Below are 27,280 nucleotides of genomic sequence, written 5' to 3' on the forward strand. Positions count from 1 at the left end.
GTCCTCAAAAGATTTCCCCCTGGAGTGGCCAGACAGGCTGATGGGGGGGAATGTAATGTTTCGATGGTAGTGCTAATGGGACTATCTAACGGGTCTTCCTGACCGGCTCAATTTATCTAGTAATTCAACTACCGGTAAGCTTTTTATTTTATTTCCCCTCAATATAAATGATGTGTGTTTACTAATGAAAGCAAAACCCGAGTTAATATTTCTATATTTATTGTATTCGAACTCAGGAGTCGAACCTTGGGTCGAAGCTAGCTTAAAGCGAGTGGTCATTCCCGGGACGAGGGGAGGGGATTCAAAAACCAATTATTTTTCGTTTTCGAACGCACTACAAGCGTGTTTTATTCTGTTTGTATTTAGGGGAGGGGATGGGGATGTAAACGCCCAGGACGCCGGGGTCTGGTTTGGGAGTTTTATCGATGAACAGATATGGGTCAGCCCATCAGATACGGGAAGCGACGGTGCGGAACACTGATTGATCTTTGTTGCCATTAGTGTGTGCGTGCATGTAAAAGAGAGAAAGTAATCTGAGTACTTATGAGAAGCCTATTTGATGTGGTAGCGTGATGTTCATGTGACTGCGTTGCAAACAATTATGGTGTCATAAAAAGAAGCGATAATGACATTTCATTAACCCTTAGAATTGTTTCCCATCCCCTGTCAATTTAAATGCAATCTGTTCAAATAAAATGTATTTCAGGGTTCGTACGGGTGCTTGAAATCTTTGAAAATGCTTGAATTTTAATGTTGTGTTTTCAAAGCTTGAAAAGTGCTTGAATTTTGTTTGAAATCCTCTTAAAAATATGACACAAACACTGGTATCTGGTAGCTTTGCTTTTCCATTGCATTTTCCTTCCTTCGTGATTAACGGCAGCTAGCATTAGTCAATATGGCATTGTCCTATGAAGCGTCATCGTCTCGTACGGGTCATGCCCAAGAGGATAGGTGCATGCTACACCTTAACAGGTTCGATGAAATGTGTATTTGTGCAAGAATTGCCTATCAATTGGACATTTATAACGGGCCATGTAAAAAAAAGGTGGTGTTTTGCAGTGATAAATTGTAATGGGGAGAACTGAAAATGTAATCTACTTCACAGTGGATTTCTTCTTTTAATGGTACTGGGGTAATTGGAAATTGGGTTTGAAGGTTTGCAAAAGTGCATGAATTTGGCCATGAAAAATGTGTAAGAATCCTGAAAAGAAAAAGAAAAATAATAACACGTTGATGATGTTATTATGCTGTGTCAATCTGTGTGCTGTGTTTATTTTCTTATTGCAATGGTTGGATTAGTCCTTTTGATTTCTGATTACCAGTGCTTGTTTATACCTGCCCAACACCAACGCTTTTTCGACCTTAAAAACACGCTTGATCAAATTTAACAGTCTTGACTCGATACTAGTATTTATTTTGACGTGAGACTAAGTCTTTGTTCGTAAATAAACACTAATGATTGCATTAGATTTCCGTTTTGGTATAAGTTTGCCACTTCCGGTTTAAACAAGCACATATTTTTTTTGTTTTTCTTTTATATTCTAAAGATGGATTGGGTTTTGCACATACAAATAGAGTGTGTGATATCATATTTTTAACGTCGAAAGGTTGGCATGTATGCATCTATCCATCTATCTATCTATCTATCTATCTATCTATCTATACTTGGTTGGTTGGATCCCTTAACCACTAAAGTTTTAGGGGGCACTGTTTCCTGTGGTGTGTCTTGGACGAGTACAGCCTGGCGGAGCCCATCCCTCTCCAGGCCCACATATGTTTGCACCCGGTTCAAATAATCCGATTGCTTATGCACACATGTATATTCCCTCATCCCGGATATTTTTATGCCTGAAAGCACAGTGGGACTTGTTCTACATAGACGAATGATACATACAAACTCCGTCATACTCGCTAAAACAGTCTCGTGCGTATTGATTGATTTACCGGGGACATTTCCATTTTATTTTCTCCCCCCAGGGCCAAAATGCAAAGTATCCACTTATATAAATAGCGGATGTCATAGTTGTATCCATCCATTTATAGTGTAAGTCTATACTTTTGACTATCTACGTAAAACACAAGACACAGCAGTGGAACACACTTTTGGAACACGGAGGAAACGAGCATGCTACTTCAGGTGGAAAGTAAATGAACAAAATCTTCCTCAGTTTAATGATGCTAAAGAATTCAAATGTGGAAAAAATGTCTATTTAAGTAATGATGTCGCTCTTGCTTTAACCTTGTCATTAAAATACCTACAAACGCCATGATTACAGGTTTTTTTCATCTCTAGGCATGTAAACGATTCATTCGGATTGCCCCAAGAAGACAATATTCAGTTTCCAATCGGATTATTGCCTGTTAGTTTTTTATATTTACTGACACAAGCCTGGAAAAGAAGAAGTCATCCATGGCTGCAAAATTCCCCTCAGTGTTTTATAAATAATAAGTAATAATATGAAACTGATGTCTGAAGTCAGTCCATTCACCCAAGAATAGAGAATTATAAATCATCCCACCAAGTGACAAAAATAATCCAAAATGTTCTGTCCATAGTGTGAAGCCCACTCCTCACTTGTGTTGCCCATCTTTTGAATTTTATTACCAGTCTGTCCCAAGTTTTCTATGCAAAACCCGTGGTCTTTGTAAAGTTACAGATATTTGTCACTCGTATCAGTCATAAAAATATAAACAGGTTTTAATCATCATATAAAAAGTAAGGCAGCTTTTTTTGGTATAAAGTTGATTGAATGAATTCCAGTATGTTAAAAGGAAAAAAAAATCCCATCAGTTAAGGTGAATGTTCATTTATCAAAAGCACGTTTTCCAATTTTGTGCCAAAATGAAATAGTCGTTCAGAAAATTGATCAAAAGACACTGTAGGAAAAAAATCAAAATACCAATCCAATAGATACAAAGTCGGGTGGCCGCTTCCATCATAACAGGATGCATGAAAACCTTTTAAAGGGTGCAGGTTTAAAATTGGACAGGAAGTCGGCCATTGTGGCTTGCAGCAGAAAACTTCCAGGGCGTGTACTTCAAAATGACGATAACAACGGGAAAAAACATTAGAATTGTATTAACCTGTCAGGATACATCAAAATTAATGAAGAATGCGATGTCACTTTTGTAAAAAAAAACAAAGAACTGAAGAAGTAGTCCCAAGGTTGTAGATACTGTGCTGCTACTACTACTACTGAGGATCTCCACTGCATCATGCATTTGATAAATATTTGATCACAGGTGCAGGTTCTACAGCAGCAGGAATGACATCATACATTCGGCAGAGTAGCGTTGACGTAATACCACTTGCATTATTCACTACATCAAAATACAACTGGAAGCGGAGACTCATAAATTTACAAGCACTCCGCCCTCATTCGGGACACATCTGGGGGCCAAGGCGGCCATCTTGTGAGAAAACAATAACCCCGAGGTCACGCTTTACAAAACCACGGCTGCGGAGGGAGTTGATTGTTAAAGATGAAATACAATTGTTTTTTACAGATTCTGAAAAAAGGACAATCAAGGTGAAATGAAATCAAGGTGAAAGTAGGTTATAAAAAAGGTATCAAATGGTTTTGTGTATAAGCAATAAATGTGTTCCATGTAGAAGAATAATTGGCTGGCATTCATCATGTATGTACCCACAAAATTAAACATATAATTCTTTGTCCAGATGCTTAACCTCAATCAATACATTTTGTACTGCATAAGTGATACTTTTTATAACAAACTTTACTACTGGCAACGTCAACTAACCTTTTTCCAGATTAAACCTTTGTTTGGATTCAGATTCAGAATATGTATTGTCATTGTCTAAAACACCAACAAAACTTTGTTTAGGGAATCCATTCATCTAATAATTTAAAGAAAATACAAAATCCACAGAATAAATATCCGGAATAAATATACACAAATCACGAGACCCATAAATTACACAATGTAAACAATAAAACTAAAGCGCAAACTTGTCCAATTATCATCATTATTTACTAAGGACAAATGAGTGGAGAAAGTGCTGAATAATGATGATACAATGCAACCAAGGATACTTACACTATATATGAATAGATACAAATGTGACACCTGCTACTGTTGTGAAGTTGTATGCATATAACGAAAACGTGAAAATTATTTTTTAATAGCATGTTTTCCCCCAGACCTAAACGAGTTATGTGTATTCACTTTTTGAATATACACTGATAAGAATTTTAGAACATTACCTAAATATATGTAAATTATGTTTCCCATGGTTCAGAATTATGTCAATTTTTAGCAGTATATGCCTTCTATTGCAAAGAGGCATTTACTCAATAACAGAATTAATACCGTATCTGATATCTATTAATAATTTTGTCTTAGTATTGGTACTAGAGTTTAATATAGATTAGCAGAAAAAAATGCGAATGTGAGTTTTATAAGGGCCGGATTAAAACCTTCTTTTTCTATGCGGATTTAACTAGATTAACTTCTTTAAATATTTTTTTCAAATTTTTGAATCGAACAAAATTACTTTTTTGGGTCCATTGAATGAATTCATGCATGAATAGCCTTTATTGTGATTACACAAGTATAAAATCATTTGGAGGGCGTATTTATGTGCTAATAAAACAAATTTAAATGGTAAATGTGCTAAAAGATAATACATTAAAAGCAATATTTCAATGGTAAAAAATACATTTTTGTATATTTACATTTTTGCATATTTACAATGGCAGTTCTCCATTGTGGTCATGGACTCTGTAAACTGGAGTTCAGAGCGGTAATAGCTCTTAATAAGGAGCTTTGTTGTTGGCACTACAATAAATATATCAATGACCGACAGACTATTTCATCGTTTTATAATGTGCTAAAGGATAGAAACGTTAAAAAGCAATGTTTCAATAGTAAAAAATAAATTTTTGCATCTTTACATTTGTGCATATTTTCAATGGCAATTGTACATTGTGCTCATGTAAGTTGGAGTTCAGAGTGATAATAGCTTTGGGGGAAGACGCTATGTTGTTGACTTGACAATAAATATATCAATGACAGGAAAGCCTTTTCATTGTTTTATAATATTAAGAAAATGCTATTGTTGTTGTTATTTTTTAATTTGGAAAGAGAAAAATAATTATCTGCTGACTTATGGTTTCTATGTCGTAATGCTATAAAAATGTTTTCAATGTTCGATTTCAAAAGGTCTAATTGCCCTTCCTAATTAATTCTCTTGTAAAAGAGCACTCCTGTGTTTGATATCCTTATATAAATTAAGAAGTATAACTGTAATTAATATACGTGTATTGTAGATGTATTAGGCGGGCGAGTGCAAGGGTTTCACAGGAAGAGGAAGTTGGAGAAGAAAAGTCTAATGGGGAGGCCTCGAGAAGAAGAAATGGGCTGGGGGGTGTCAAGAGGATGCATGGGAGAACTGGTGCGGTTGCCGTGTGAACGCCGCACCATTGTCCCGGGAACCTTTCAGTGTGGCTTCCCCTGAGGACCCTATTTTCACCCTCCCCCTATCTGCCTGCTACCATCCCAGTCTATGTACTTTGCAAGACACATCAAAACACTAACGTCACACATCACTTTCCACTAACATGCGCTCACTCATTTACTCCTTCTTGGAATCGTATGCACTCGTCGCCCTCCACTTTCTCTCATGCAAAGGAGGTCTTCCCATACCGGAGAGACCCCATCCCTTGCCCTCGCTGCCGCCGCTTCTGTGCTGCTCATTATCTCGCTTCATTGATGTGATTGTCATGCCCAAAACCCAACTCATACACTTTAGTCAATAAGCTCACACTGCTCCATCTATGCAGACTTGTTGTTATAACTGCTGACAGTCTTATGCAATGTGAGCTCATGATTTTTTTTTTTTTATTGAAATGACTCTTTGTTTAGCCTGTTTGCCATTTCTCCTAATTCTAACAAACACAGATGGCAAAATATAGCTACAAAACAAAATTGCGACAGTCAAGAACTGTAATGAAAATAGAGGGTAGGGATGGGTGAGTACGGATGCCAAGTATTGATATACAGTAACAGATTTCAAGGTACTGTTAGGGAAAAAACTATATTTACAAATTTAGCGTTTACCAAATTGTTCGAATTAGTTATCTCACTCCATTAACAAAACACAAACTTTATTCTCCTAACAATGCGTGCTTTTTTCTTGATTTTTGGGAAATATATTGACAAGAGACAGGCTTTTTTACACAGGGGCAGATTTATTTTCTTAAATTATCTATTAAGTGAATTCTATCGAATTTTGCCGAAATATTGTCGAATTAGTCTTGTCAAGACTTGCTCCCGTCTGTCTCTCCCGTCTCTTACGTGTGCCGTCCTTTTGACACGTCGGGGCATCGGCCCCTCCCCCTTGGGCGGGCTGACTCCTCCCCTGGGCGTGCCAGGAACTCCCCTGGCCGACTCCTCACGTGGCTTCCACCCAGTTGCCTCCTCCTCCACGCCGCCACCTCTTGAGGGCCCACAACAAGAAAGCTTATCAGCTCAAAGCAATGCAAAGCGTTTATCAAAACAAGGCCTAATTCCCTCGTCAGCGCCCCGCTATCAAAATTCCCCAGCCAAAACACTCTACACTTCGAACGGCGCGACCTTCAGCCTTCTGTGAAAAATCCCCACTGCATTCAACAAAATTTAATTTGTATTATATTAAATCCCTTACAGTCAATTAAATAAAATAAAAAATCCTTCAGGACCAAGTATTTGTACTCCAGAACTACTACTGAGAAATTTAGACAAATGATAAATTGTCATCAGTTTCATAAAATGTAATCTGAATTTTTTTGGTAATGGATTTGTTTTAAAAAAAAGTGTCCTTTCAGGGATTTTATACACTAGCAATATCAGTCTTGATTTAGTTTAACTTAAACCTTTGGGGTCGTCAGGACACCACTTCCTGTAGTGTCTTGGGCTAGTACAGGCTGGGGGCACCCATCCCTCTCTAGCCTGTTTTAGGGGTAGGGGTTTGCTCCTCACATAAAACCGATAGCATTGGTTTAGTAGCTATGACTAATAAAGAATTTGGTGTCTGTCTAAAAAAATTGTATTTAAATCCCTAATTAAAAAGAACTATTAATTCATTTGTGGGGGGTCCATTACATAATGATGATTGACAATGACATAAAACAAGGACCAACAGGCTCAGGGACACTTTCTCCCCATCACCACTCCAAATGAGTGTGTAAGACTGAAAAATATAACTCTTGCCAGTTTATTTGGAGAATGGGTTTGCTGCTAAATGTAATTGCACCACTTTTCATTGCACAATTGTTGCAATGCATTATTTTTAATTGCAGTATTATTACGAAAGGAAATTGCATTTACAATTTAGGCCAGTCTCCAAGCACCAACTTGGAAATATTTTTACCTACAGGTATATCATTTCTCTCTTTTCAGTCTTTTTGACATGTGTATCTTGTTCACTCTGGAGAGCCATGTCTAATCAATGACTGTAAGGACTACCCTATTCTAAATACAGATAAAGATTTTAATTAAATATTTTGTATAAGGGGGTCGATTTTGGTTCTGATGGCACCATTACTGTATGCTCTGGACAGCTTTAACCGGTTTAATGCTAAATGTAGCCATTCGGCTCAGTCATTTTGCGGTAATGGACGTCTTTAGTTTTTTTTCTGGTTGCTTCTTTTAAGAGCAGACAGGGCGGCATTGTTCGGACGGGAAGAACAGAGGTGACACGGGCGGGAGAAGGAAACAGGAATTGGGCTGCGGCTGCCAAAATAGGAAGCGGGGTGCTGACAAAATGGCTGAGCCAATGAGGCTTTTTTAACCTTTAAAATAAAAGCTCGAAATCCCTGCATATGAAACATTTCTGTCTGTAAACGTTGCAGATTTTGACTGCATTCTTGTCGCTTGTTTCGCATCCACTGATCTGAGTTTGCAGAAGGTTTCCAGCTGGGCCACTGACAGGCTGGGCTCGGATTAGCCGGCATGCGGCATAGCATCTTGCTATGGCTAATGCTTTAATCCCCAGCACTGAATTGGCGTTGTCAAACCTTGATGTGTTGCCAACATATTTGACTCAAAGCGACCTAAAACTTGAAATATATCTGTATATATTCTATGTTCCATAAAATACTGCTTTGCTATATATGAATAAAATTGCGCTAAAGGGAGTTATATATTTTTCAGGGATTTTAAAAATATTTTCCTTTTGTTACATCACGAATGGCAGCCACTCCAGCAGCTCCCAGTTATTTTCGATTGTTCTCAGCTTAGGGATGCTGCTGGAAAAGTGAATTTCCCTTCGGGGATGAATAAAGTATCTATCTATCTATCTATCTATCTATCTATCTATTACATTTCAGTTTTGTAAAATGTTCCCTTTATTCTATTATTTCCCAGTATATATACAGTTGTGGTCAAAGGTTTACATACACTTGTGAAGAACATAATGTCATGGCTCCCTCGAGTTTCAAGTAATTTCTGCAATTTGATTTTTCTCTAATAGAGTGATTGGAACAGATAGACAAAAAACATTCATGGTTCTTTTATGACTTTATTATGGGTTAACAGAAAAAGGGATCAAATCTACATACAGCAGCGATAATATTTGGTAACATGTTCCTTGGCCATATTTACCTCACTTTGGCGCTTTTGGTGGCCATCCACAAGCTTCTGGCCAGCTTCTGGTTGAATCTTTGACCACTCTTCTTGACAGAATTGGTGCAGTCCAGTTGAATTTGACGGCTTTCTGACATGGACTTTTTTCTTCAGCATTGTCCACAAGTTCTCAATGGGGTTTAAGTCAGGACTTAAGGAAGTATTGTAAAACCTTAATTCGAGCCTGGTTTAGCCATTCCATTGCAATTTTTATGTGCGTTTGAGATCATTGTCCTGGTGTGGTTGTGTGTGTGTGTGTGTTTTGTCTTTATTTTTGGTATATCTCATCTCATTAGCCGTACCGCTTATCCTTATTAGGGTCACGGGGGGGGGGGGGGGGGGGTCGGAGCCCATCCCAGCCATCTCTGGGCAGTGGGCAGGGGACACCCTGAACTGGTTGCCAGCCAATCGCAGGGCACACAGGGACAGACAACTCACTCGCTCAGTCACACCTAGGGACAATTTTGGACCGGCCAATTCACCTGAAATGCATATCTTTGGAATGTGGGAGGAAACCGAAGTGCCCGGAGGAAACCCACGCGAGCACGGGGAGAACATACAAACTCCGCACAGTAAGGCCGGGAGATTTGAACCCACAACCTCAGAACTGTGCCGCACACGTGCTAACCACTGCGCCGCCGTGCTGCTCATTTTTGGTATATATAATTTTTAATTTGATATATGGCTTTTATTCAAGTAATTTTTAGAAAACATATTTCATATTATATTGTTAGTTTTGTCCTATTTTTCTTACTAATCCTGTCTTATATGATGACTATTTATTTATTTTTTTACAAATTGGATCTATGCAATCTATTTTGCGCATGTGTGGCAGAGTTTTAGTCATGAAATCGAACCTTTTTGTGTGATGTTTGCATGTTCTCCCCATGCTTGCGTGGGTTTCCTCCGGGCAGTCCGGTTTCCGCCCACATCCCAAAAACATGCATGTCAGGTTAATTGGCCGATCTAAATTGCCCCTTGGTGTGAATGAGCAAGTGAGTTGTCTGTCTCTGTGTGCCCTGCGACTAGCTGGCAACCAGTTCAGGGTGTCCCCTGCCCACTGCCCGAAGATAGCATGGATGGGCTCCAGCACCCCGCAACCCTACTGTCCTTTATTTCCTGTGTTTTATGGGTTTTTGTTTTATATTATTGAATTGAACCCTTTTTTGAATTTCTCACCTGTGTTTATAGCTCATCAAAAGATCGTTTCAATGATTTAATATTTATATTTAATCATCCAGTACCCTATTTTCCACACTATAGGGCGCATCAGATTATAAGACGCATTCCCGAAAAATAGTCTTTTGTAAAATATTTTCATATATAAGGCACATTGGACTGTAAGGCACATGGAATTAAAACTACAGGAAGAGCTACTGTATTTATTTGTCTGTATCCATTGCTCATTGTATATACTAGTGCAATGATCAGTCAAAAAATGTCGCTGACCAAAATCGCACAATCAAACGCGGTTTGCCACTGTGAGATCACCAGAATCAAACCACCAGGCCATTATTGATAATGATACATATGAAAATCATTCAATTTTTAAAATTTTCATTATCACACTTTTTTCAATCACGGCGCCAGAGACAATTTTTAGAGAATTGAGAAATCCGAAGGTTTTCCTGAAATAAATGAATTCACGCAAAAAAGGAAAAGTGCGGGAGACAATTCTTTAGTGTATCTGATGATGAAATGGACTGCGTTTATTTATACCTTTCAGGGCGACTTTGTTTTATCCATTCTTTAACATTTGTTAGTAAAAATAGTGTGATTAAAAAGCTAAAATGCAATGCTTTTCTGCATCGCTGGTTGTCTAGTTGTTTCTGCGCCCTCACTGTGCGACTCGGATTAGATTCCTGTTACATCCGACGAGTTTGGTCAGCAATGTTATCCAATTGATCAATTATTGCACTAATACAGTATTATACCGTAAAACCTTGTAGTATCATACATGAATCAATACTGTCTGCATTTTAAATTTTATTCACATATAAGGTGCACCGGGTTATTAGGCGCACTTTCAAATCCCTGGCCAATTGTGCTTAGCTGCACCTTATAGTCCGGAAAATACAGATTTTTTTCCTGGGGTTTTCTCCTTTATATTCCAAATACACATGTTTTACCTCAATTTCCTTTATTTTTCAAATCAGACTAAATGACAAGCTGTTTATAACGTACTTGTGTGTGTCTCCTACAGCAGCGTGGTGGTGAAACGGCGTTGCAATGCCGCTGGTGAAGAGGAACATCGAGCCGCGGCACCTTTGCCGCGGGGAGCTCCCTGATGGCATCGGAAGCGAGTTGGAGTGCGTTATGAACAACACGCTCTCCGCCATCATTCGCCAGCTCAGCAGCCTGAGTAAGATGCACCGTAACACATAAACGCATACAGTGCCGTGAAAAAGTATTTGCCAACTTCCTGATATCTGTGTGTTTTGCATATATATCACTCACAAAGGTTTTCAGATCATCAAACAAATTTTAATATCACACAGAGGCAACCCAGGAAATACAAAATGCAGTTGTAAAATCTATAAATGCACCCAAAAAATCTAGGCCTATCTGGCCCTGTGTGAAAAAGTTATTACTTTTTCATATAGGGTCCTCTCTGGCACATAGTTTTTTATGCCTTGATAAATGGAACCAACATTTCAAAACTACATTTTGTAGTTCCCTGGATTGTCTGTGTTACATCAAAATTAGTTTGATGATCTGAAACCTAGGTGGTACGGGGACTGGGTGGTTAGCACGCAGACCCACGGTGAGAAGGTTCAGGGTTCAAGCCCAGCTCCCGCAGATTTCCCATTTTGAGTTTGCATGTTCTCCCCAAGCCTGTGTGGGTTTCCTCCCTCATTCTAAAAACATGCATGTCAGGTTAATTGGTCAGTTCAAATTGTACTAGGTTTGAATGAGAAAGTTAGTTGTTTGTCTCTATGTGCCCTGCGACTTGCTGACAACCCGTTCAGGGGGTCATGCATCATGAATGAGCTGATTGAGGCTGCAACGATAACACAAGCCAGGAGATGGTGGCCTCAAGTAATATAGTTCCAAATTACGTTCAGTCCCCTGCCCACTGCCTGAAGATAGGTGGGATGGGCTCCAGCACCCCTGCGACCATACTGAGGATAAGCGTTGCAGATAATGAATGGATGGATCGTTTATATACTTTTCTAATATTTTCATAATAATATACTTAATTCATTCTACACATGAGCAAGTGTCTGACACATTTCTTTTCCTTGAAAATATTTTTTGTGTCATGAACATGCAATGTTAAATCCTTATGTGGCTTGGCGTTGTATACTGTTGTTATCTTGATGTTGGCTGTACACACCCCGGGGGTATTTAAGCTGGCAAACCTCCGACAGCTGTGTGTGTGTGTGTGTGTGTGTGTGTGTGTGTGTGTGTGTGTGTGTGTGTGTGTGTGTGTGTGTGTGTGTGTGTGTGTGCAAGTGTATTTGTGTAATCAGTGGGTGTGTTTATATGTTTGTTTTTTTCTATTGATCCATAATGTCACTTTTGCGGCATCTATCATTTATGTTGTTTTCAAACACTTCCAGCATTGCAAGTTATATTTACATTCAAGTGCTCACACACATATGCAGGTATAATGTGCAGGCAGGGGGGAAGGGCCGTGCACAACGCCCCTCAGGATGCAAGGTCAGAGTTGAAAGGGCTCAGCCACCCCATCCGAGTTTGTTCCTTCCGCTAAATATTTTGTCCCGAAGCCCATCCTGTCAGCAGGATGGCTGCAAATATCCCCCCTCGCCGGCTTCTCATTTCCACTCACAGCTTTACAGAAGCATTAAAAAGGTTTCTTTATTTAGGAGTATATTGTGAAGTTGTTTATTACTATTTCATATTCATGTTATGTCCCCACTTGTTTGAAAAGTAGTATAAATATTCCTATTATCACATCTATTCTTGATTTATCAGCCCAGGGGTGGGAAAACTACAGCCCGCAGCCCATGTAAGGCCCGTCAATCCAAACCGCTGAATCAAATATTTTTTTAAAAGTACTCTGTATAAAATAATTTTGTGATTTTGGTGCCACTCTTCTCCCATGTGTCCGTTTGTGGGCCCCTCATTCATAAAAATATATTCTTCATCAATGAAATTATATACAATTAATTAATCTAAATGTCACTTTTAATGTATTATTTGATAGCGTATTTGCGATCTTTTTGTCACGTATTTTATTCATCAAGATATTTATCAAATGGCATGGAAAATAAAAGTAATGCAATTTCTTTGTTTTATAATGCATATTATTTAAGGGTAGCGTCCGTTGTTTGAGGTGTCTTTAAAAAGTTGAAAGTAGAATATTCTCCTTGTTATGTATGTGGTTACATAGCCCAATTGGGTTCAAAGAGCCCTGTTTTTTTCCCACCGCACTTTACCACTTTTATCTTAATTATAACAGAGCTCTTTGGACCGCAGAACACAATAGATAGGCGGAAAGGAGGGCAGTAGGGATGTAGAGTAACTTTATGCTCGTTAATGCAATTTCTTGTAAGTGTAGCATGAAAATTGTGAAAGTCAGAAAAAGCGTGTTTAAAGTAGAGTCCAATCACCAACCCAAACCCCAATAAAGATTAGAAAAAAATAGTTCATTCGAGCGCATCAAAGAAATGTACGTATTTGCACGCGCAACTTATTGAGCTTGTGAGAGAGGCTGCAACAATTACACAAGACAGATTATAGTGTCAGCAAGTAAAAAGTTCCAAATTCAGTACAGCCACTTTAAGTATGTGCTTAAAAAAAGACATCATATATTACTTTGCTTTAGTTCTGACTGTTTCAAAATCATTTGAATGATATGGTCTAATAATACAAAATATAACATAAAATATACCATGTAAATACAAATGCCTCCATGTAGTCTCATTTATAAATACATATTATAAAAATAAGATATATTTTTTGGTCATACATATAGGATTGAGACTTGGCGGGAACAAAAAATCAAATATATTAATCTTTTTTTCCTCCTGGCCCGGCCGTTCTGACACTTTTTAGAAATACACTTAGCAGCTAGCCGCTCAACTTTGCCTGTTGGCGTCAACAAAATTTGGTCTCACACTTCCTTTTTATCGTCCTTCAGGCAAACATGCAGAGGACATATTTGGCGAGCTGTTCAATGAAGCCAACACTTTTTATTTGCGCGCAAACTCTCTCCAGGACCGCATCGACCGTCTGGCCGTCAAGGTTACGCAGCTGGACTCCACCGTGGAGGAAGGTAGATTATCCATTTCTTACCTGTCCATCTATCAATTTTTGGGGAGTGTGCAGTATATTTTTTTAATGAGTAGCCTGATGTGACTTTTATTTGATGCTCAAAAATTATAGAGGTTATTAACACTTCTGAAAAGATTGCTGATTCTCATCAGATTTTGTAAATGAAATATTTAAAACTGAACAAAAATACGTATGAAAAAAATAAAATAAAAATGATATTGAATAAGGAAAATTGTATTCTATATTCCGCTTTTTTAAATTAAAAATACCCTCTAAATTTAATGAACGTAACCTACCGTTCAAAAGTTTGAGGTCACCCATACAATTTTATGTTTTTCATGAAAAGTCATACTTATATTAAAGAGATCAAATGAGTTGCAAAATAAATAAAAAGTATAGTGAAGGCATTGAGGTTAGAAAGAGGTTATAATTGTTTTTTTTAGAATAATTTTATCCTTGAAACTTTGCCTGAATTAAATTTTCTAAGCTACCCCAAACTTTTGAACCATAGTGTGTATACTTTATATTTAATCACAAAATACAAGTTGAAAATATCAGAAATGTATAAAAATTATACTTATTTGTTTCATTTTTCATTTTTTTTTGTTTTTCAGAATGTGTATTTTTGTATTTAATAAAACTATGTGGAAATATATATATATATATATATATATATATATATATATATATATATATATATATATATTATATATACTGGACTGTCTCAGAAAATTAGATTATTGTGATAAAGTTCTTTATTTTCTGTAATGCAATTAAAAAAACAAAAATGTCATACATTCTGGATTCATTACACATCAACTGAACTATTTCAAGCCTTTTATTATTTGAATATTGCTGATTTTGGCTTACAGCTGAAAAAAACTCAAAAATCCTATCTCAAAATATTAGAATACTTCCTCAGACCAAGTAAAAGAAATAATTTTATAACAGCAAAACTAAATCAAACATTTGAAAATGTCCATTGATGCACTCAGTACTTGGTTGGGAATCCTTTTGCACGGATTACTGCATCAATCCGGCGTGGCATGGAGGCAATCAGCCTGTGGCATTGCTGAGGTGTTATTGATGCCCAGGATGCTTCGATAGCGGCCTTCAGCTCATTTGCATTTGTAGGTCTGGTGTCTTTCATCTTCTTCTTAACTATACCCCACAAATTCTCGATGGGGTTCAGGTCAGGGGAATTAGCAGGCCAATCAAGGACAGTGATGCCATGGTCAGTGCACCAGTTACTGGTGGTTTTGGCACTGTGGGCACGTGCCAGATCATGCTGGAAAATGAAATACTCATCTCCATAGAACTTTTCAGCAGATGGAAGCATGTAGTGCTCTAAAATCTCTTGGTACACAGTTGCATTTACTCTGGACTTGATGAAACACAGTGGACCAACACCAGCAGCTGACATGGCTCCCCAAACCATTGCTGACTGTGGGAACTTCACACTGGATTTCAAGCAACTTGGATTTTGCTCCTCTCCAGCCTTTCTCCAGACTCTGGCGCCTTGACTTCCAAATGAAATGCAAAACTTGCTTTCGTCTGAAAAGAGGACTTTGGACCACTCTGCAACTGTCCAGTGCTTCTTCTCCATAGCCCAAGTCAGACGCTTCTTCCGTTGTCTTGAGTTCAGAAGTGGCTTGACCATGGGAATACGGCTATTGTAGCCCATTTCCCGGACACGTCTGTGAACTGTGGCTTTTGATACCTGGACTCCAGCTTCAGCCCACTGTCTTTGAAGCTCCCTCAAATTCTGGAAGCGGCTCTTCTTCACAATTTTGTCAAGGCTGCGGTCATCTCTCTTGGTTGTGCAGCGTTTCCGGCCACATTTTTCCCTTCCAACAGACTTTTTGTGGATATGCTTTGAAACTACACTCTGTGAACAGCCTGCTCTTTGAGAAATTTCTTTTTGTGTCTAACCCTCCTGATGGAGGGTATCAATGATGGTCCTCTGGACAGCAGTCAGATCAGCAGTGATTTAGTTTACTGAACCAAGCTGAGTGTTTTTAAGGCTCAGGAAACCCTCGCAAGGTGTTTCGAGTTAATTAGATGATTCAGGTGATTAGTTGAATAGCCTACTTGTATACTTTTTCATGATATTCTAATATTTTGAGATAGGATTTTTGAGTTTTCTTAAGCTGTAAGCCAAATTCAGCAATATTAAAATAATAAAAGGCTTGAAATAGTTCAGTTGATGTGTAATGAATCCAGAATGTATGACATTTTTGTTTTTTTAATTGCATTACAGAAAATAAAGAACTTTATCACAATATTCTAATTTTCTGAGACAGTCCAGTATATATCAAAAGATACATTGTATTTGACACATTTTATTTAGAACAAAACACATTTGAAAGCAATTGGAATAGAACAGAATATAATGTCACATGTCAAATGCACAACAAAATGAAAAAGTGCCACTCTGATGGTGCATAAAAATAACAAAAATATATAATACTACAGTTTAAAATAATAAGTAAAGAGTAGTATTGGTATTATAAGAATAAGTAATATTAAATTAAAACACTATAGAACGGAATCATCCCTTATCCTTGTGCATATTCCCTATCTATGCATGGTTAACCAGTATTTTATTTAGCAGCATTAAGGGTGATTATTGCCTTTGTGTAGAATACATTTTTAATTTATTTAAATGTGACCATTTTGTTCCATAATCGTCATCAATTTTCCCGTATTTGCTCACTTCTCGTGTACAGTGTCCCTGCAAGACATCAACATGCGCAAAGCCTTCAAAAGCTCCACCACTCAAGACCAGCAAGTGGTGTCCAAGCGCAGTGTTCCCAATCCAGTGAAGGAGATGTACAACTTGAGTGACAAGCCTCCACCACTCAACATCCTCTCATCTTACAGGTTTGACATAACAGACCGTATTTGCGTAAGAGGTGAAAAAAATCCTCAAAAAACAAACATCTGTTCCTGTGTGCAGGGATGACAAGAAAGAAGCGCTTAAATTCTACACTGACCCCTCCTACTTTTTCGACCTTTGGAAAGAAAAGATGCTGCAGGATACAGAAGACAAGAGGAAAGAGAAGAGGAAGCAGAAGGTTAAAAATCTCATTCCCAAATGGACAACAATAAAATCATTTTTTATTACCTATAATAATTGCTTTTAAAAATGAAGATGATGTTTTGCCTGTGATGATTTATTATTATTTATTCATTGAACAAAAAAAAAACTTTGTGTCCACTATACCCAGGAGCAAAAGCGCTGCGTGGACGGAACGTTGCAAAGGGAAGTCAAGAAGGTCCGAAAGGCGAGGAACCGCCGCCAGGAGTGGAACATGATGGCGCTGGATAAAGAGCTGAGGCCGGACCACCGCCACACCATACACAGAGACAGGGGGGCTTCCTCTGAGGGATCTATGTCTCCGGAAAGCCGGTGAGGTGGACTTATTTATTTATTGAGCTATTAATTTATTTATTTACCTTTTGTAATTTATTACTTTTTCTTATCCATTTATTTATTTGTATATTGATTCAGTTGTTTGCGTTTACTTAGTACTGTTTTCTTTGTTTGTTTTTTGTTTTTTTTTAGCTCATGGTTGTGATTTGCTCCTATGCATTATTGTAGTGAATTAATGCAATTTTTAGTGGGTTGAAAACAATTAAAAACTTCCAACTAAAGACCTTAACTTGTTTGGGTGTTTGGGGATTTGGGTTGGCCATGGTCCAAAACTAAATTATTTTGCCAAGAAGAATTATATTTTTGGATATGCTTACTGTTTATTTACGTCAAATAATTACTGTATAATTAATAAAATATTAATATAAATAAATAAATGCTAAATACAAAGATATATGCAATAAAAAAAGATCAATATAGGGAAGAAGCGTGCAGGATAGACTTTTTTCGATCGCTGGCTGAATCCAAATGGAGTTATAGAGTGGAGAGCTTTTGAGCTCTCACCTTTTTCGCTGGCCTTTTGGTTCATAGAATCCAAGGCACATGTTTTGACATCATTTCATAATTTTTTTAAGAAGGGCTGGGTGGGTGAAAGGTAATTCATGCACCCTCCCAACCTGCAAAACGGAATGCTGTCCAAAATTGACTTACTCTACATGGTAGTGTGTTTTAAATAATCTTTTTTTCCTTGTACCTTATAGAGCTCCCGGTGGTGATCTGCACCACTATCCCAATGCCATGAACCACGCCGGCCACGCCCACACCTACTCGGGCCCACCGCCCAGCGCCTTGGTTGCCCAGATGGCGGCAGGTCACAGTGTCCGTGGAGGAGGCGACCACGACAGCCGGAGCAGGATGACGGCTTACCAGGGAGGCACGCTCGGCCGGGCCCACCACCACCAGCATCAACAGCAAGTACCGTTGCCTCCCCCGCCTGCCGAGGCCATGAATGGTGGCTCTATGTCTCTGCCGCCACTGGATTACTGGTAAACTTTGAGGACATTTACAAATGTTATTTACCGTAAATTCCAGACTACATTCCGCTACTTTTTTCCTGTTTTAGACATTGCAGCTTTAAATACGTTGCGCCTTGTACTTTTTTTTTTTTTTTTGCGTAGCGGATGGTTGAAAGAGTGTTGGCAGCAACTTCAGATGCGCGCCAGCCCATTACTGTGCATGCCCCTAGCTGAGGTGCCCGTCACCCAGCGGCGCGTCCCCTGCAAGTCACCTCAATGGCGTAGCAGCTTTCTTAGAACTAGTGTGGACCAGAAAAAATATCTGTCCGTGTAAATATTTAAGAAAATGGAGAGCACACAAATATGCATACAAAAGACCGCTGTGAAGTCTGGAAACATGTCTTGGAGAGAAATGAGTCCATGTCTTTACCAACTTTATTCATGTAATGCAAAACAGAAGGTTTGACAGTCGGTACTTCTATAATTCTTCTTCTAAATTCTATATTTATATCTATATATACTGACATTATTCCCCATAAATCAAGTCCTCAATTTATACATCTGAAATGAACAGCAGCGAAAGTAATCCACCAAAAACACTATGCTTCTCTTTCCGTGTCATCAGCAACATTGTCAGGTCGCTAAAGTTGATTCTGATCCTAAGGGAACGATGACAAGCAAATGCAAGACGTACCCTTTATTCTTTTTTTTTTTCTGCGCAGTAGAATACTAAATGTGCTCGGCTTTGAAATCGCTAACTTGAATGGTCACATGATTCGAAAACACATGTCCTAGGCAAATTCTGGGCAGGGCGAGGAGGAAAATGGTGCAGCTGAAAACATCACTCTCCACTACTCAACTACTCCCCATTTGCCCATTACCCTTACCTAATGAGTTTGGCCTGAACAGCTGTCCAAAAGGTAAAATAAGAGCATATCGGCGCGGAGGAAAGAAAATGTAAATGGTTTTACAACTCATTTGGGCTTTGTTAACGGATTAAAGAGAGAAAACCTTTAAACTTTTTAAGGACACCACAAACGATGCAGCCCACCTTTAAGACAACGGCTTTAAATCTGGTGCGGCTTGTACGTAGCAAAAAAGATTCGCTCTTAAATTTGCACATACAGCTTTTAATCAGGTGAACTCTGTAGTCCAGAATTTATTTTTCATTCGAAAAAAAAAGAAAAATTCTGACCCTTCCATGTCTTTCTGGCAGCATGGAAGGTTACGCCAACACGGGGCCACCACCCCCACCCCCAGCTCCTCTCATCCCCTCTGCCCTGACAGCCTTTGCCTCCAACCCCGGAGGGCCAATGTCCCCTGGCCCCGACGGCTACGCTCTTTCCCCGCCGGCTGCCCCAGCGCCGCCTGGGCCCCCACCGCCACCACTGCAAGCTGGCGCCTCTCATTCCATGGCACACAAGATATCTTCGCCTGTGCCCGTGGAGAGCAGCGTGGTTAACGACGCCCGTAGTGACCTGCTAGCGGCCATACGCATGGGTATGTTTGTGTTCCTGTTTTTAAGCAAGGCCAAAGCTAGCGGCTATTTAAATAGTCGACTGATGATAATAAACCCCCAAAAAATTGATACAATGAAAAATGCCTTTTTTATTGAACATACTATAAATTCCTCAATTTTTTTTAAATGAAAATGGCATATCTAAAACCACTTAGGCACAGTGATTGGTCAGTAGAGAAATAAACAGGAATGAACCTCTTTGTATTTTTAGAGACAGGCAAATAAGTAATAAGTTAAGATAATGTAGATGTTTTTTTTATCCCTATAAACCAGTGCTTCTCAATTATTTTCTGTCACCCCTCTTCTCTTGTGTCCCCCAAGAAATCTGTCTCCTCATCCGTGTTAATTATTTGTTCTAATGGGGTCACTTGCATGTCTGTTCTACTTCGTATCAACACTTAGTACTCAATGCTTATACTCTGTGCTACTTGTATATGCACGGTGTGGAGGTTTAACCTAAACAAAACACTGCCATTGAGAGTGCCACTGCTCCCTAGTGTAGTGGGGATGCTACTGCATTTGATTCTTTGGAAAGTTGAAAAAATCCCAGAGGTAAAACACGCCAGCGTCCCCCCTAGAAGGAGCCTCACCCCACTTTTTAAGAACCACTGCTGTAAACCAAGAACAGGCTCATTAGCAGCACTAGAACAGGATTTTAAAAAAACAATTATGTGCATTTTGTGGCGTACATTCAGTAGTAAACTGCAAAGTCGGTAACAAAAGAACTTCGTGTCTGACAACTGTTCGAAATCAAATTGTTACAACAACCTACCTTTGTCGTTTTGTAAGTATTACAACTGACGTTTGTTAATCTGACTGCATGCGTTTAATTTCAAAAAGATTTGTCAGGCACAGTCTGGCATAACAATAAAGCTCTCTTTCATAGCAACATATACATGTAAACATTTACAATCCTGGTCATCATTCCTAGCTTGAATGTTCGTTGAATCTTCCCCAGGTGAGTCAGACTTCGTTTCGTTCAACTGTACGACGTCCATTCTCTTTTAATGTTCATCACCGAAGTACAGGCATGGTATACAAGGTCTACTTTTCAAAGTAGTCTTTTTATTTGCCGTATCCAGGCTAAAATCCTTCCAAACTTTATAAGTTTAGGTAAGCTTACTTGATGTTGACTCTGACTTTTCTGTATGTTACGGTATGAGACAGAGATAATAATCATGTAGATGCCTCACTCTGTCCTTGGCGACAATAGTTGACAATCGAATTCATTGTCGACTAATTCTATTATCGATATTTTTCAACAACTTTGAATAAACACACACTCTCGTTTTCTTCAAGGCATCCAGCTGAAAAAGGTCCAGGAGCAACAGGAGCAGCAGGCCAAACGGGAGCCTGTCGGAAACGACGTGGCCACCATCCTGTCACGCCGCATTGCCGTGGAGTATTCCGACTCCGAGGACGACTCGGAGCTGGAGGATAACGACTGGTCCGATTGAAGCACCCACACGCACATACAAGATGCCTTGCAAAAGTATTGGCTCCAAAAAGAATTTCAACTACTGTATTGCAATATTTCAGGATTTAAACTTTTGGATAAAAAGCTCTAAATATTTCGAAGAATCAAAAACATGTGAGACCAAGGTTTCCCCATGGTCTTAAAAACTTGAAAAAGTCTTAAATTTGATAACCGCAAATGAAGGCCTGGAAAGGGTCTTAAGTTTTGTTTACAATTCTTAAATTGAACTCTCAAACGTATTGATTTTTTTACGTCTCATCCTCATGATAGAGCTAATAACTGTATAATAAGTAAACCAACAAAAGTATGGAACGTTGTGTCAAAAAATTATTTTTCATCTTTTCTGACTAGCAATTTCTGACCGATAAATGCCATTTGTCGGTCGGAAAATCCAGATTTATGTTTTTTTTTTTTTTTTTCCCAAAAAGGCATAATTACGTTAAAGCTTAACGTAGATTCAGTCAACTGTCCCGCCCCTTTGTACATCCTTTTGCTGAAATCAAAGTCAGAAGTCTTTTTGGGTATGTCTCGATAAGTTTTGCACATCAAACTGAAATATTAGCCCTTTGTTCCTTGTTATTTTTTTTCCATTGTTCCTTACAAAACAGCTCCCGAGTTCCCAAAGGTATGACGGTGATCGTTTGGGTACACCATTTTTCAGATCTTTCCACAAATACTATTTAGGTCTGGACTTGGGCTTGGCTATTCTAACACATTTATATTGTTAGTTTTAAAACATATAATTTTAGATTTTGCTTTATGTTTAGGGTCTTGTCCTTTTGGAAGGTGAACCTGCGCCCCATTTTTACGTCTCTTGCAGACTCAGACAGATTTCAGTAAGAATCGCCCTGGATTTGGCTCCATCCAGCTTCACATAACCTAACAATCTTCCCAGTCCCTACTAAAAAAAAAAGCAAACCCATTGCTTAATTCTGCCACCACCATGTTTGACAGTTGGCTTGGTGTTTTCAGGGTGATGTGCCATGTTACTCTTACGCCAAATGTAATGCTTTGCATTCAGCCCAGAAACTTCAACTTTGGTTTTATCCGACCAGAGCCTTCTTGCAAACTCCAAATGGGCCTTTTTATGGTATTCTTCATGAAAGTGCTTTTTTCATGCCATTCTTCCATAAAGGGCAGATTTAAGCAGCAATATTACTGTCAGAAGGACCAGAACAGAACAGGAAACCCCAGAGCGTTCGTTACAATCCTTTATTTAGGGAAGCGTACAGGGTTAGCGGGAGACGCGATGGCCGTCGGACGTCAGCAGCAAAGCCGTGAAGACGGCTTCGGAACACGTAGCCAATCGGAGTGCGGAAGTCTAGCAGGTCAAGTTTACCGGGACTGGAGAGAAGGTCGTAGCGTGGGACGGAAGCAGGTCGGATCGGAGGCAGGCAGAATCAGGTAAACAGATCAAGACGGAACAGGTAATCAGGAGAGTCATAGAGGGTACTAACGTAATCCTCAGACCAAGAGTTCTGGGCTTAGCGTGCTTAAAAAGGGAGACCATCCAATCAGAGGGCGTCCACGTGATTGCTCCAGGTGACTCGAGTTAGCAATCACGACAATTACCGTACTTTCCGCACTATAAGGCGCACCTAAAAGTCTTAATTTTTTTCAAAAGCTGACCATGCGCCTTATAATACAGTGCGCCTTATATATGGCTCAATATTAAGTCGCAAGGTCTCGCAACTTATGCAACAGCCGCCGACTCAATTTTCCCCCGAACGTGGAGTAGTCCGCGGTGTACGCTGGGATTTATATACCGGCGTTTCATTGGCTAACCAATGTGTCAATCATCATTTGAATCGATCGCTATTGGCTGAAGTTATTCGGAGCCTCAGATAGGCTAGAGGGCCAAAACAAACCCTGCAATTGGCCGAAAAAAGATGTGTCAATCATCAGTTAAATCGATTGCTATTGGCTGAAGTTATTCGGAGCTTCGGATAGGCTAGAGGGCCAAAACAAACCCTGCAATTGGCCGAAAAAAGATGTGTCAATCATCAGTTAAATCGATCGCCATTGGCTGAAGTTATTCGGAGCCTCAGATAGGCTAGAGGGCCAAAACAAACCCTGCAATTGGCCGAAAAAGATTACTCTGAATAGCAAGCTTGCTAAAGTACGCCATAAAGAAACATGTTTCATTAGTCTGTATTTGTAAATATTTTACTCTCCTGGATTTACTTCACTCACGGTTGTAAGAAGACCATGGTTGCGTATCATTATTGAACGTGAGAACTTAGGTGAGCTATGCGGCTTTATATTTTCCCGGTATCTTGTTTTAGAACGATCTAGATCAGGGGTCGGGAACCTTTTTGACTCAAAGAGCCATAAAAGCAAAAAATATTAATTTTATTTTGGGAAAGAGCCACACCATATATTATGAGACAAATTTACTAAATTGCAAAAACCCACGCCCCAGACAAAAGCTTAGTCTTCAGCACATTTATTTTTGATGATTTGATTATGAAAAGAGAATAATGCCAGAGCCCCTGTCCCAAAATCAACAAACATACCACTTTAAACTTGTCTCTTTCTTGCAATTACTCAAGATCGGTTAAACTCCTTTTGACCCTTTTTTTCATACATATTGGTTTCAAAACTAGATGCAAGCAGTTATTGTGTAAAAACGTCACAACATTCTGCAAATAGGGAGCCTGATGAGCTCACTTTTGGCGCAGACTTCGTAGGGCGAGATATGGGAGGGAGTTGCGTGCACTTTTTGCATAGCTCCACCCATCCCTCCCACTCACCCAATCAAATGACTAAGTTCTCTTCCGGTGTTTTGGCGTATTTACAGTTCTGTGGATTCATCATAAGGTATCTGAACACTGAACACAGATTATATAGTGAACTTTTATATAAAGGATTCTTTAGCGTTGTACAGCCAAAACGAGTTTTTTTTTCCCCCTTTTTTTGTGTGACACCTTGACTGTAAATTGTAGTGAAAAACGTGCCCTATATATACTGCGAAGTAATTCGATGATATTTAGCTTTGGTTTGGATTTGCGTGTGCCTGTAAAGGATGAACGACGCAGGTTTTGAACAAAATGGAGAAATTTTGCATGCAATCAAATTTGTCTCTGAGCCACAGATACTCATAGAAAGAGCCATATATGGCTCGCGAGCCATAGGTTCCCGACCCCTGATCTAGATGTTGCTGTTGCTGCTGCTAGATCGCTTCAAGTCGTCTAAAGATGATCTTTAGGAACGACATGGAACGCTTCGGTCGTGCTACGAGTTCCGCGAATTCGGATCCAACTGCCCATCGTTGACGGTCCGCGATGAAGGCGGGGCAATCGACCCATAGGTGTTCGGCCGATTCCTCACTCTCCCCACAAAGTCGACAGATGTCGGTGGCCGACTTGCGGAGGAGGAATTGCCAGCGTCTGAGCAGCGGATGGTGGCCGCTCCGAAAGCGGATGAGGTCTGTGCGTTCAGCTTTGGGCAGGGATTGTTCCTCTGTTAGGTTTTGTAGCACATTCAGGAATGAGCTGAGGCGAGGATGGCTGGGAGCAGTAGGTATGTAGCTACGTGTTATGAGAGCCCTCGTAGTGTGTTGGTCCAGCGGGTATTTCGGTTGTGGGAGGCTGGAGCCTAGGGAGGCCTCTGCATCGGCTTGTTCATTGCCAGGCAGTCCGCAATGTCCTGGGATCCACAATAGCTGTATTCTTTTCCTCTGGGAGAGGGTCGCAATTAGATGCTGTAGATCGTAGATGTCTGCATCTGTCGAATGCGGGTTGCCTAATGCCTCGAGTAGTGAGCGCGAGTCACTGGCGACGGTAGCAGACGTCCAGGGGCGATCTGTAAGTTCGATCAGCCATTTTATGGCTGCATGCAGGGCCGTCCTCTCGGCTTGGAACGAGCTAGCCCATTTACCAGTCGGTGAGTGCCATCGTCTGATGAGTTCATTCTCTGCAGTATATACCACTATTCCTGCTCCACCATTTTTATAGCCCTCCACAGCTGAACCATCAGTGTAGATGATTAAGTCTGATGTGGGTAAGTCTTTAAAGGCTTGGTTGGCTTTCGTAAGTTGCTGTTCCAGTGGATCCGATTTCTGGGTGTTGGTGAAACGGACCTCTAGTGGTTGGAACTGTAGCCAAGGCGGGGCTCGTCTAGTGGTGTTTAGCATCGGTGAGATTTGTAGGCGTTGCAGTTCGGGGATGACTTTTGATCGCCAATCTCCACGTTGTAGTCTCTGGTGTACTTTAGTTTCCAGTAGGTGTCGTCTGGGGTCTGAGTCAGGCAGGGCTTGCCATTTCTCTGCCATGAGCGTGCTAAGTTGGTCGAAACGGTATTTTATTGGGGGTACTTTGGCTTCATATCGGACGATGTCTGCAGGGGTCGAGTATAGTTGTCTTGTGATTGCCCTGACGGCATGTAATTGGGCAGCTTCCAGTTTATCTAAGCCTGATGAGTTGAGTGAATTAAACTCAATTCCAAGTGTTTATTGTCATATGCACAGTAAAGTTGCGAGCGAAAAAGAAAATGGAAACTAAGGAATGGTTGGCATTTCTTGAATCCCAAGACTAACCTTCCGAATGATATTTGAAACGATGCATTTGAGTGACATCGTACGGACACCGCATCAGCACGTGTCTACGACACGTATTTGCTTCTTTGCAAGCTTTGGGAATGTTAAGGTGGTAATCAGTTTGACTGAATCATCTGACTGTTTTGTCGACGTTCCCATTGTAGCGCCTTATAATCCGGTGCGCCTTATCTATGGAAGATATAGGACCAAAAACTATTTTTTGGGGGTGCGCCCTATAACCCGGTGCGCCCTATAGTGCGGAAAATACAGTAGTCTAATAGTCATCTTATGCACAGATAGTCCCACCTCAGCTGTGTATGCCTTCAGGTCATCCAATGTGATCATGGGTCTCTTGGTTGCTTCTCTGATTAGTTTTCTCCTTGTTCGGGGCAAGAATTATAAAGGATGGCCAGGTATTGGTAGGTTTGCAGTGGTTTTAATCCCTCTCCATTTTGATATTTTTGCTTGCACATTGCACCAAAAGATGTGTAAATATTCTTGTATCTCATTCCTGCTTTGAACCTTTCCAAAACTATCTCAGACCTGCATGGTGTGTTCTTCGGGTTTTAATGCTGTCTGTCCTCCGGTGTCCGCTTTCACAGACCTGTAAGCCCCTCACAGAGCAAGTGCATTTAAACTGAGATTTTAAAAACTCAGTTTGTCATTGTTAGTCATTCAGGTTGACATTTGATCATTCAGAAGTCATCAGGGAACTTCTGGAGTCAGTTGGCTTCGCTGAGATAACAGGGGGACAACATTTTTGCAACACTACCTTCAGTTCATTTGTTGTCAATAAAATATAACATTTTAAAATAATTTGGTTCCATTTCGCGATTGTGTCTCTCATATTGTTGTGTCTTCGAAATCATTTTCCATTTTTTTAGCTTTAAGTTTGAACTCTGAAATGTGGCAAAATTACAAAAAGTTCTTAGGTGGGCCAATACTTTTGCTAGGCACTGTTTGCACCAACACATTCAATCCCCTGCTGTATAAGGGTCCCCAAACTGCAACAAGTACTGTAAAGAAGTCAGAATACTGTAACTGTGACCACTTCCTGCAACCTTCACCTATTGCTGGATGCATTTTAGGCACCATGAGTGCCCCCTTATCCCATGTACCTGTTGTAATGCTGCACTCACACGTCATGTAATTTAATGTACTGTATATGCCACTTTTAAAAGTGTTAGATTCGTCTACAGACTTTCTCCTTGAGCTAATACCTTCCTGTTTTTTTACTCAACATTACACTGTAGATCACCAGGTAGAGCAGGGCTGGGCAACCTTTGGCTATATGAGTCCTCCCCAGAGAGTTTGACCTGATCTGGACTGAGGATTTGAAGGAAATCAAGAATGTCAGGAGTGCAGGGATTGCATCTGTATTGCTTCCACAGTAGAGGGCGCCAATAAATCTTGTTCTACTATGACTTCGTGTGTTAGTAATTTCTTGTGTTATTCATCAAACTCACTGATGTGTTGAATTTTTACCCAA

The 27,280-nt window shown here is 39.8% G+C and overlaps 1 protein-coding gene across 2 annotated transcripts; it reads left to right on the plus strand.

The window, feature by feature from the left end:
* wasf3b (WASP family member 3b) lies at positions 1-27,215 on the plus strand. 2 transcript variants are annotated; one of them, XM_088322189.1, is made up of 10 exons: positions 1-134; positions 10,829-10,987; positions 13,733-13,867; positions 16,596-16,749; positions 16,826-16,943; positions 17,097-17,278; positions 18,004-18,288; positions 19,475-19,758; positions 21,077-21,224; positions 27,045-27,215. In XM_088322189.1, coding segments are annotated over exons 2-10 (1,440 nt in total). In that variant the 5' UTR covers positions 1-134; positions 10,829-10,854; the 3' UTR covers positions 27,046-27,215. The 2 variants fall into 2 exon arrangements, with proteins under 2 accessions (XP_088178315.1, XP_088178314.1); XM_088322188.1 differs by lacking the exon at positions 27,045-27,215 and having other exon boundaries at positions 21,077-21,234.
* The last annotated feature ends 65 nt before the right edge of the window (positions 27,216-27,280 follow it).

This window comes from Urocampus carinirostris, chromosome 18, assembly GCF_059441175.1.
Source record: "Urocampus carinirostris isolate Australia breed hairy pipefish chromosome 18, RoL_Ucar_1.0, whole genome shotgun sequence".
Lineage (NCBI taxonomy): Eukaryota > Metazoa > Chordata > Actinopteri > Syngnathiformes > Syngnathidae > Urocampus > Urocampus carinirostris.

Bases quoted from the DNA above. Each gene is read 5' to 3' on its own strand.
- wasf3b (XM_088322188.1), top strand. From the start codon at position 10,855: ATGCCGCTGGTGAAGAGGAACATCGAGCCGCGGCACCTTTGCCGCGGG. The intron at 13,868-16,595 runs GTAGATTATCCA...TCTCGTGTACAG, and splicing joins GGACTCCACCGTGGAGGAAG to TGTCCCTGCAAGACATCAAC. The intron at 16,750-16,825 runs GTTTGACATAAC...TCCTGTGTGCAG, and splicing joins AACATCCTCTCATCTTACAG to GGATGACAAGAAAGAAGCGC.